Raw genomic sequence first — 12,155 nt, 5'->3', positions numbered from 1 at the left:
GTTTGTTGTGGTGGTGGACATACTAGAATTTTGACATGAACTCTTGATAATCTGTCTGGTTGAGATTTTAAAACTCAACTAATTTAGTGTGGGCCTCTGGTGATTCAGAAATTTGTCATATTTTCACTCTAAGCTAAATATTTTCACAGAGGATTTTGATTACTTTTATCAAACTTAACACTTCACAGTGTTTAACAGTGTTTGACATATACTGTACCGTCTCCTTGTTTCATTAGCTAATTTCTGGCTACCTCAGTCTAACCCCCTGGATAATTCCTAATTGCTTTGCTCATCTCACATACCTTTATTCAAAATTTTCTTACCTGTTTTGCCAATCCAAAGTCTTCTGATCAGGACTCTGGAAACTGTGATGCAGGTTTATTTTTCCTCTCATACGATCCTGTTTTCTTGTGTTGTATCAATTTCCACGTGTTCCTCGGGGCTCCCCTTTCTCTGCATTCTGCCCCTGTTTGCATTCTGGCACAGGCTGGCCGCTCAGCTCCACATGCTGGCTCTGTGCCACTTACTTAGCTTTGCTGTGGTCTGTGTGGCACCCCTGAGCTTTAGGGTGTTGTCTTTAATGTTAGTGTTTTATTGGCCCCTGAAAGTTATCCTTTCTGTAATCTTTCTTCTCTCTGCCATCATCACTGCCAGCTTTTTAGGAATGTGACATGAGGAGGACGACTCCCTCTTGGAGGGACTTGTCCAGCAGAGTGGGCAACAAAGAAGGGTTTACTGTAAAAGAGTGGACCTGCATGTCCTTGATAGCAGCGCTGATTCATCAAAGTCATGGAGTTGGAACATTTCCCTTGTTTGACTGAAGACCCTGAAGATGTTTATGCATACCTGGAAAGATGATAAGACCACATGGGAAATACGTGCTTTTTGAACTGTCCCTGTTAGATTAAAGCATGTTCCATAATGCCTGTATCTTTCTTTACAGATTCGGAAACCCCGGCCTCAGAGAGAACGTGCTCAGTGGGATATCGGCATTGCCCACGCAGAGAAAGCGTTGAAAATGACCCGGGAGGAAAGAATTGAACAGTATACTTTTATCTACATTGATAAACAGCCTGAGGAGGCTTTATCCCAAGCAAAAAAGAATGTTGCCTCCAAGGCCGAAGTTAAAAAAACCCGAAGGCCAAGATCAGTGCTGAATACTCAGCCAGAACAGACCAGTGCAGGCGAGGCGGCCTCCTCACTATCAGGTACTGAAATTCGGAGACACAGCCAGAGGCGGCACACAAGCGTGGAAGAGGACGAACCACCTCCCGTTAAAGTAGCCTGGAAAACGGCAGCTGCGAGGAAATCCTTACCAGCTTCCATCACAATGCACAAAGGGAGCCTGGATTTGCAGAAGTGTAACATGTCTCCAGTTGTGAAAATTGAACAAGTGTTTGCTCTTCAGAATGCTACAGGAGATGGGAAATTTATCGATCAGTTTGTTTATTCAACGAAGGTACCTTCTTTTCTCACGGGTTTTTTGGGGGAACCTAGGTATCTAGTAAGTAGTCAACCTTGGCATTTAAAAAAACGCCAGGGCTTCCCTGGTGGCGCAGTGGTTGAGAGGCCGCCTGCCGATTCAGGGGACACGGGTTCGTGCCCCGGCCCGGGAAGATCCCACATGCCGCGGAGCAGCTGGGCCCGTGAGCCATGGCTGCTGAGCCTGCACGTCTGGAGCCTGTGCTCCGCAACGGGAGAGGCCACAACAGTGAGAGGCCCGCGTACCGCAAAAAAAAAACACCAAAAAACCCAAACAACACAAGGTCATAATTTGAATACCCTTTGTATTCACTGCACTTGAAATGTACAGTCAGTTTACTCTGTTTAAGATGGGGGCAAAAAAGACATAGGCAAAAAAGCTTTGCTTTTCTTCTTTTTTTTTTCTCTCTTTTGTAATATCCCCATCTGTACTAGATTAATCTTGAGCTGTGCAGCCAAAATTGAGCTGAGCTCCCTAAAATCATGGAAAAAAACTGGGCACTTTGCCTGTTTCTGGTTTGTGCGGTTAGTTTTTCTTAGTTGCAAAGTATGCTTCTTATTAAATCATTTCTGTCAGTTATCTGAATTAACCATTGTAATCATTATACCTGTTGCTCTGTTTGGTTGCACCAGCAATTTTGTTTGGCTCATGTTGACCTGGGATAGCTCATACATTTTAGAGAAATACCAGAACTGTGTTTGTTCTGTCACAATGAACTGTGGTGACAGCTTGTGTAACGGGGTGAAAGTAGCCTCTTCAAACGGAATGCCTCCCTCAGACAGCCCTGGGCCTCCATTTAGGGCACTTACACTTTAGCTTGAAGACTTTAAAACTCTTTTACAACATTTGTAATTTCTATTCCGTGTACCTCTTCACTACCCTCCCAGCCGACACCACAACTGTGGGCTTGTGAATCCAAATTTAGTGGCACCTCATGGATGTGTGCTATTTTTAAAGAATTCTGTGCTTATTTCCTAACGTTGTCATATGCACATTAAAATAAATATAGGTACACCTCATCAGTGATATATTTTCCTAAAGAAAAGCATAAGGGTCCTCTGTTAACCTGTTTCTGCCTATAGGTTCAACCCATTTCAGTAAGGCGAAGCTCCTTGGAAAAACTTAAGTTACAGTCCCCACTTGGTTCTGTTGACAGCTTTGACTTGCAAGTAAATACTTTGCATCTTTTTCGAATGCGAATTGGCTTCATTCTTGGAGCTGGTTTTTATCTGCTTTTGGATGCACAAATCAAACTTTGTCACCGCCCCCCCCCCCCCCCCCCGCAAAGAGTGCTATTTAAATCAAATTTGAGATAAAACTGACCTTTTAAAAATGAAAGCTTTAAAATACATATACTATATTTATAAATCACTCCTTTATTTCACTGCATTAAAAATACCTAAAATGAGACAGAACTGTAATTCTCCCTGCCTTCTCTCTGCTCCAGATTGCTTATGGGGTGCACATTTTCATCACACTTCTGTAATCTAAGGATATCCTTGTCTTTCAAAGACGTGTTGATATTTTTATCTGTAGTAGGGTACTTTACCACATGAAAATGACTATAGTTCTCTTACTGTGATATGGGTAAAGGGAGAGACTATTCAGACCAGAAAATATTTTGGTTTTGACAGAAAATTAGATGATACAGGTTTATTTTTTAGTGATATTCATCATCTGGACTTAGAAAACAGGTTTTTTTTCCCCCACATAGTCTCATTGTACATTTTAGAGTACATCCTGATGACTTAATAAAATTGTTCTGATAATGGCTAAGATAATAAATTAACTGCAATCAAAGACCATATAAAATCCAAGCACAGGGCTTCCCTGGTGGCGCAGTGGTTGAGAGTCCGCCTGCCGATGCAGGGGACGCGGGTTCGTGCCCCGGTCCGGGAAGATCCCACGTGCCGCGGGGCGGCTGGGCCCGTGAGCCACGGCCACTGAGCCTGCGCGTCCGGAGCCTGTGCTCCGCAACGGGAGAGGCCACAACCGTGAGAGGCCCGCGTACCGCAAAAAAAAAAAAAAAAAAAATCCAAGCACATTATGATGGTCTTAAGGCATCTTTATAAGCCAATGATGCCATTTGCCTGGTAATCACCTATTTTTTAATTTGCCTTATTTTGAAGGGAATTGGTAACAAAACAGAAATAAGTGTCAGGGGACAAGACAGACTTATAATTTCTACACCAAACCAGAGGAATGAAAAGGCAACTCAGAATATGTCATCTCCTGAAACAGCATCTGGTCCTGCAGGTGGGTATGAATGTAGAGTACATTCCCATTGGAGTTCTTGGTTCTGCTTGACTGTCACATGGCAGCTCTGTTCCTATCAAAATCAAGTTATATTTTAAAAATGAAATTATAAAAGTGATTATTTCAATAGGAAAGAATGGTTTAGGGGCCAGAGAGCTTTATTGATAGTAATAGTTATTTTTCCTACAGGAATTTAAACAATAGGATTCTGTAATGAAAAGACTATAGTTATACAGTCTGTACATACCTGACTAGATGCACCATTTGATGATCTCTCTGCATGAGAATAACAGCTTTAATTTTCCAGCACTATTAACACATTCTTACTGTTTCCTCCTTTATCCCCTATTGGACACAAATTGGTAGATGCCCACACTCTTTCCATTACTTAGGTGTGCTAGATGTCAGCAGTTGAGGGGTTCGGGCCTAGCTCTCTTATGATCTTCTCTGATTAACAGATACCATGAATTGAAAATCAAGCTACATTATTGTTGCTCAAGGAAGAAATGCCTGTATTTAGTAAGATCGTGCCTTTGGAATAGGCAAAGTAATTTTTATTAAGAGGCTGACTGAGGATCTTATAGAAGCTTAATTGAGTGTCTGGTGGATTTGGTTTATATAAAGCAAAGAGTTAGATACCAACTAACTTGGTCATTTGAAATCTTAGGAGGAAGGAGTTTGTTTCAATTTGTTCTCTCAAATTTTTTTTTGGAATCTCAGAAGTGACCAAATAATTTTCTAGAAGGATTAAAGTCTTAAGACCCAAGGTTGTAATCTTGGATCAGTAGTAGCTCAGGCAAACCTGTAATTGAGCGGCACTAAGGGGTAAGTATTTTTGTAAGGGAAATTTTGAGTAAGATTCTTCTTATAATAAAAGCTAAATAAAAACAATCATTATTCAGGAAAGTTCATTATTCAGGAAACAACTTGCAGCCCTTTATTTTCAAGAAAGGGCTGCAGGATGGGGAGAGGTGTTGCCATGTATGGGACAGGGCATAGTAAATAGAATGCCTTTATTCAACAATGAGTTGGGAAAGGAAGCTGCAGTAAAGTAAGGAGGGAGTAGCAAAGTCCAGAACCAGATTTGCAACTTGTATCACTTCAAAATACTGTATAAAAAATGAAATTATAATGAAGCAATGAATAATGGACTTAGAAGATTTTGCATTAATTAGCCATAATTGAAAATGTTTGTTACCTTCTTTGATACCACAAGACTCTTTTGGCCTCAGTGCTCTGTAGTTAGGTCTATCAGTTTTGTCATCTTTCTTTACACTAAACTGTTAGTAATTTGTCTGAATGTAAGTGTGATATTTAGACTAGGAGGATCATTACTTAAACACCTGCATTCTCCGAACTAGGGAGAAAGTAAATTCTTCATAGGATATTAGATTGATCTTAAATATTAAACTTTTACTTTTAATGGAGATTGTTTTTTCTGCCCCTCAGCTACTGAACATTTTATCTTCATGTAGTCTTTTCATTTCAATTTAAGTTCTGCTGTGGATTTTCTTCTTTTCCTTCTTTTTTTTTTTTCTTTTCTAGTGAAAGCTAAAGGTGGAAGGTTATAATTCTTTATATCAAGAAAAAGCCCAGTTCCTTCCTCAGGCAGACATAACGTAATGAGATTGTAAATTAATGTTGTAGCCTTAATTTAGGGATGAGCGCTCTAAAGCTTTGACCTTGGTTTAAATTTGGTTACCAGCCGTAGTTGATAAGCATATTTTATCTTTTTACATGACCATTTTGTTCCTTGTGAAAATAACTTTGGTAGTTGAAAAGTCAGAAAAGAGACCCGAGCTCCCTTCAGAAACTCATTATACCATTATCTCATTTGGTGTTAACTACTCATGGGGAGTTCTCCAGCCTTTTCTTAGTAAATTTAGGTGCTACATAGGATGTGTGGCACTGCTACATTTCTGTGGTTTGAGGAGTTGTATCTGCATTTCTACCAGATTTCTAAGCTATTTTCCAAATCCAGAGATGCTCACTTCTCCTCTCTTAGAACATAAACATAATACTTTTTGGTGTCTTTAAATGTAGTAGAATGTATATGTTCTTCGGGTAGCTTTCAGAATAATTTTAAGGAGTCACCACATTGTCTTATCTTTATAAGACAATAGAGCAAATATCATTTGCCCTTGCTAGAACAATTTTGTTGTCATTCTCAAAACAAGGTTTTTTGTTTGTTTGTTTTACGCAGTTCTATTTTCATTTTCCTCTTCCCTGGTAGGTCTTGAGTGTTGATGACTATACTGAAATACGGATCTCTGGAATACTCAGGTGTCTGTGAGGGTAGGATACCTGTTGTCTTAGTTAACATTTTCATCATTGTAAGGAGAAGAGTGAGAGTAAAGGACACCTTCATTTTGTGACTTCTCTGCTAGAAATTAATTAAGCACAACTCAGAAACAATACATTATCATCAAACTACCTACTCCTTCCCCCCCAAAAGTAGTGGGATCCTTCTTTGTTTTGGCTTTGAACAAAGGTGAGGAAAGCCCTTTCCACATAGACAAGAACAATGAAAGCAGAAAATATACAGGTGATATGGAACACTTCATTGAGGTAGCTTCTGCAAGGTGATTATTATCTAGCAAGGACCGTTTAGGTGGTCCAAGCACTGAAAAGATGGAGAACAGCTGTGCTGAAGGTATCATTCCTTCTTAGGGTCACAGAATGAATCATTCTGTGATTCATTCCTGACTTAGTGTTTCTTCACATTGTGGCCTTCAATCTTAAGTTTTATCCTTTCCAAAATGGGGTCCATGTGAGTTTTCTTTCAAAGAATTTTACTGTTTAAAAATCTTCATAGTTTCTTTTTTTCACCATTTAATATTAAATAGCTTGATAATTTGTTTCAGCTAGTTTTCCGTGACTAATTATTTCTAAGGTATACAAGTCCCTTGATAGTCAAATTAATGATTCAGTTTTAGTCCCATTTTTGTGCCTTTCCTGCTTTTTTCTCTTTGGTTGTTAATGATATAACAATAGCAAAACCAGCACCTAGCACTGTTAAGCATTTTATGTGTAGAATTAATTTATTAAAATGCAAAATACATAGTACCGATTGAATTTTGAACCATTAATTCCTAATGTCAACTGAGAATAAAATCATTTTCATCCATCCCCTCAGTCCCTTCATCCCTTCAATTATTATTACCTAAATGTGTTTATCTGCTGTTTTGGTTTGACTTTACAGTTTTTAAAAATCCAATCCCTCTTTATCTGTATAGTTCAGAGTGCGTTATGACTCCTAGTCTCAACCCATCAGCTTTTACAATTTGATCTATACAATTTTTTTAATGTACTCCCAAGTGTTTAATAGTTTTTTTAATGAGTTATAGTTAAAAGACCAAAAGTAATGGATAAGAAAAGGAAGGAATTTGGTCAGATCTTAATTACTTGAATGTCAGTTACTCAAGTGAGGATTTATTGTTTGTTCGTTTCAATTGTCTTTTAGGCTCAGTAGAAAAGAAGCAACAGAGAAGATCCATTAGAACCCGTTCCGAATCAGAGAAATCCACTGAGGTCGTGCCAAAGAAGAAGATCAAAAAGGAGCAGGTTGGCTTCCCACATGTAGAGGGTTAACCGTCGTATTTGTGAGTGTCGTGGCTTATGCTGGTGTCTTAAAAGAAAGAGAGACTCCCCCCACACTGGCTTTCCTTTCCGGACTACCTAATGCTTCTGTCCTGGTGAATCCCAGTGCCCAGTCCTAATACAACCATCCCTGTGATGCTGCTTCAAGCATTTTCACAGAAAACAATCAGGCTTCAGGAGATGGGAAGTCAGTGGTACAAGACTTTTAAAGAATTCCTCACATTGATTTTGACATTTCAGTTACGAGCAAAATGATTTCATGTTTTCGTGATTTTTATTTGGAACCATCATTGAGTTCCCTTTTTTTTTTTTAATTTTAATTTTTGGTTTAAGCTGCTGGTATATATTATTTTTATTTTTTAAACAGACCAAATTAATTTACCTATAAGAGTTTTATTTAAGAAACAGATAATCATAGATGATCTGGTTTTTCTGTTGGTATCACAGATTTTTTGGAATGTTATTTTCCCAGTGGAATGGCATTCACCTGTTACTAAGTTATCAGATACACACTATTTATGTAAAAAGAAGGAGGGGTATTTTTGACGGAAGGGTATTCAGCCAGTGTAATCAATACAGCAATAGGCATATTAAATTACCTTTTCAAAGAAATTTTTGGAAATCGTTAACTCCTTTAACTTAAACTCACAGTCAGAATTTTTCTTAATTTGTTAAAGTGAAAGAATATCCAGTTTTATACCCAGACAGCTGCTACTAAACAAAAAGAATTGTGAATAGTATTAGTTCCAATAGGCTTTATATTTTTAAAACCACTTAAATATGGAAGAATGTGAAGTTTTTTATTTAAATTATTTCCTTCAGAATTTTAAACTTCCAAACTTAAGAGGTGATTTTGTGGGTACTCTATGGTATCATCAGACATGTAAAACAGTTTTCCCAGAAATATTTAACAAAAATTTAAATAATATACTAATTTGTCATTCATTTATCATAATTAGCTTTCATACTTAGGAAATTATATTCCAAAAAATCTTTCTAACCTCTTGCAGATCTCCAGTATTCCTTTCCAAAATGAAGTTGTGATTTTGCCAGCTGGTTCCCAAATTCAGTCTGTGACCAGTCAGTCTAAAATTAATAAGGAGAATGAGTACAAAAAATGGGACGGATTGTTAATGCCACTGTGTTTATAGTTAGTAGTAAAACAATACCAGTGATTGTTTAGAAGATTTTATATTTGTATTACTAATTGTATCTTATAAAAGCACTTCTGTTGTATGTTTTTTTTACTTGTTGTAAAAAAAAAATAAAATTTTTTTTAAAAAGCTTAGAATAATCCTTAAATATTTACAAAATGTGTTGCAACATGCATATTTCACCACTCAGAGAAACATAAAATCCAATTCATAGCTTAAGCAGGTACTCCTCCAAATGGCATCCTTTCTTTAATTCCAACGGTTCAATCCTCAAATTACCACGTGTTTTACATAAACATTGGCAGAATAACTTCTGATCTCGCTCTCCTAATGTAGGATCAAGACACTGTTCATAAGACACTCAAGAAAGTGCTTTTGCAATATCACAAACTTATTTTCTTAAGTTTGTACTAGCAGCAAAAGTATTGAGCTTCCAGCTGTATGGAGCCCTGTAGCACTCTCTACAGAGAGGGTCCTGATTCCCAGCAACTTAGATGTGAGTGCAGGCGCGGAAGGGTCTTAAAGTGGCGTGAGTTACATTAACCTGAGTATCATAGTAAGTAAAAATTTATCCTAACGTCTTTGGGGCGGGAGGGGTTTATAGCAACATCGGGGCTGGTTGCAGAAACAACCCCTCTCCTGCCTCCCAGACACTGAGGAAAGTATTTGTGTTCTTTTCATATACCAAGGGAATGGTGGGAAAGGTCGTTGCTCAAAAGCATGTGGCTGTGTGTTGTCACTTGGCATCCAGCACAGGCAGCTAGAATTTAAAACCTCCCTGACCCTGAGACAGAGAACTTTACCAGAAAATGGGACCGAGTCCAGATTTCAGATACATTAATCACTCATCATTACTTAGATTGATCGAAGTATTATTTTTTTCCCTCTGTTAATTAAGTGAAAAAAAATTCCCCATTAATGCTGTATTTTTCTGTCCAAACAGGTTGAAACAGTTCCTCAGGCTACAGTGAAGACTGGATTACAAAAAGGTGAGTTATTATAATGTTGCTCTGCATTTCCTTGATTAAAAACAATTTGAAAGAATTATTTGTACTTCATGTATTTTTGTGTGTCTCTGTAAATCACTTGTTGCTCTTCAGTCGATAATTTGTGTGAAATTGAAGTATTCCCGTGTTTGTGTGTGTGTGCGCGCATGCGTGCGTGTGTGTCTTTTAGAATTGATCTTACTCTGTGCCTCCATGTGAAAAGTCTTATTTGTTTTGGTAAATTGGAGAACACCACGTAGGCTTGATACTGTTTCCAACTTTTCTCCATAAGATTCTGGGGTTTCACTGGTTTATAAACTAGGGATGTGACGAATCCACTTTTTTTGGTATTCGACTGAATACCGAATAGTAGCTATGTCAATAGTGGTCAAACATGGACTATGACAAATCAGACAAGACAACCTGATTGAAAAAAAAAAAATCTTGCCACATTTATTTTTACAGTGCTGTAAAATCTTTTTGTATATTAAAATGATTCGTAGCATATTTATGGCCATTATTTGATGACCTTATGCAGAATCTATTTGAGATATGCACAAAGTTTAAGAAACCTTAATCTTAAGTCTGTACTTTTCTGTGTGCAATTTGACTACAGTACAAACTCCATAGCATGATTCGTGCGTTTTTGGTGAGATCAGACTGTATTTAATACCTATAGTTTACTCTGGGCAAATTGCATTATTTAAAAAAAAAAAAAAAAAAAAAAACACCAGCCTCTCTGCATTCTCGGGGAGAAGTCTGCAGCGATGGTCTCCGTGGAGATCCTCAGCAGAACTGAACAGCCTCTCGGAGGGAACACTGCTTGGCGGAGCTCCAAGAAAAGACATCGCGATCGCTGCGAGATTAGGAGGCCTGATTGCGTTGTGTTTCCACCATTCCACAGGGTCGGCGGACCGGGGAGTGCAGGGCTCTGTCAGATTCAGTGACAGCTCCGTCTCCGCAGCGAGTGAGGAAACTGTGGACTGAGATTCCTGTACAATTTCATCCCAGAAACTCCAGACTTGTAGTCTCCATGCAAGATTTCTTTGTCGGCGGCTCGATAAACAGTTTCTTTGTTTTCAATTTTGATTTTGCCAATCATCATTATGGGCATTTTCCTGCCTGATTTCTTTTTCAAGACTCTGAACAATTGCTTTAACATTCAAATGATTTTTTTTTTCTTTTCTTTTTTTTTTTTTTTTTTTTTTTTTTGTCTGAGCTGGATGGGTACAGCTTAAATCATGGGTCCAGCCTAAAAACCACCGTTTAACTTACACTGATCAATTCCAACATGGACTGTTTTTGGGTTTTTTTGTTTTTGTTTTTGTTTTTTTTTTTAAATAAAGCGTCATTAATGCACATCTGCAGGGTTTTGCCAAACAGCCCAAACTGTATACATTACAATCATTAAAAGCTCTTATTTTTTTTAACATTAGTGCCGTTATCATGGAGAACAGCGTGGTGGCTGCCTTTGGCAGCCTGTCCTTTTTCTAGCATTTTCAGAAACTCATCGGAAATGGCGGTACCTGTGTTTCCCTTCGAAAGCCTCTCAGTACAGCACTCCTGTTCCTCTGTTAAAACTCCTTGTTAATCCAGTGATCTTTTAGGCCAAGGAAATATTTTGTGGTGGTGTTCTGGGTCCATACACCAGCAATGAAGGAGATAGATTTGTGTACTTGTGTTTTTAAATCAGCGTTAACACGGGCAGGCACCCTCATTTGTAGATGTAAGGAAACATTCAGTGAAAACCTTGTAGGATGGGATGTGATAACGAGGTTCCAGTAACCTGAGCAGTCTAACGAGGTCCACATCCTCCTGCACAGACCGTGCCGCACACCAAGTGCTGTTCCCGCTCAGCCTTTGCGGATCTTCATGGCCTCGGGAGACCTGTTTCTCCATGGTCTCTTCTGGACTGCACACTTCCACCATAGCTTGCTGGGCTGATCTAGATGTCTGTTTGTTGTATGGAAATTTTGGGGGAGAAAAAAATCTAAAACACAAACTGTGGGTTGAAATATTAACCGTCTCCTTGGTTCCTTGGTATTCACCGTGCCTGATCTGCACATTTCATCGTGGCTGTTTCTGTATAGCCTATACTGCATTAGCCCAAGAGATTGTTGCTTTGTAACTTTTTGCACTATTGTTTTGGCTGGATTTGTATTACACACCGTTTTAAAAAAAAAATTCCACACTATTCTCTGCCTTTTTTTTTTTTTTTTCATATTTATTCCTTCCCTCACCAAGTCCACACAGAGGCCTCTCATCCAGCTCTTCGTGATTTGGCTGCATTTGAACATTGTCTGTTTACAGCCCTCAGCACTGTGCCTCCTAGATGGCATGACGTATGTAGCTGTGCTGCAACACTTGTAATGGTCACAGTAAATGCCCTTCACCCAGGAAGTCTCAGATGAACAATTGTGAACATCCAGGATTTATCTGGGGGGCAATAATCAACTGAATTGCAAAATTCGGGGGAAAATGGCACTATCCGTGTACGAATCGAATACAAATCAAAGATTTGTCACATCCCTAATAAAAACAAGATGGAGGTGTCTCTGCGACCATATTTGTAAGCTACACAGTGTGTTGGGTTTTATGTCTTCCCCCTCCAAATTGAATGGTTCTTTGGATTGCTCCAAATCGATCAGCTGTCCTACAGTTTTGATGGCATTGGTT

General features: G+C 38.6%; 1 protein-coding gene across 12 annotated transcripts in view; it reads left to right on the top strand.

Annotated features, from left to right (window-relative positions):
* The window catches only part of NSD3 (nuclear receptor binding SET domain protein 3), a 109,238-nt gene that overhangs the window by 57,091 nt on the left and 39,992 nt on the right, over positions 1–12,155 (top strand). For 11 of the 12 annotated variants that reach the window (XR_016391172.1, XM_089903766.1, XM_089903761.1 and 8 more), the window contains 4 exons: positions 944–1,459; positions 3,613–3,739; positions 7,203–7,303; positions 9,437–9,482. Coding sequence is in view for 11 of the 12 variants with exons in the window: in XM_089903766.1 (XP_089759892.1) it covers positions 944–1,459; positions 3,613–3,739; positions 7,203–7,303; positions 9,437–9,482 (790 nt within the window). In the remaining variant the exon portion in view is untranslated. Of the gene's footprint in view, positions 1–943; positions 1,460–3,612; positions 3,740–7,202; positions 7,304–9,436; positions 9,483–10,383; positions 12,033–12,155 lie in introns of those variants that run through there. The other variant, XM_089903768.1, reaches the window with a different exon arrangement.

This window comes from Delphinapterus leucas, chromosome 21, assembly GCF_059928025.1.
Source record: "Delphinapterus leucas isolate spDelLeu-1000000601 "Yukka" chromosome 21, BTC_Dleu_Yukka2, whole genome shotgun sequence".
Classification (NCBI taxonomy): Eukaryota; Metazoa; Chordata; class Mammalia; order Artiodactyla; family Monodontidae; genus Delphinapterus; species Delphinapterus leucas.
The sequence above is the reverse complement of the archived record's forward strand: the minus strand, read 5'-3'. Positions and strand labels throughout refer to the sequence as shown.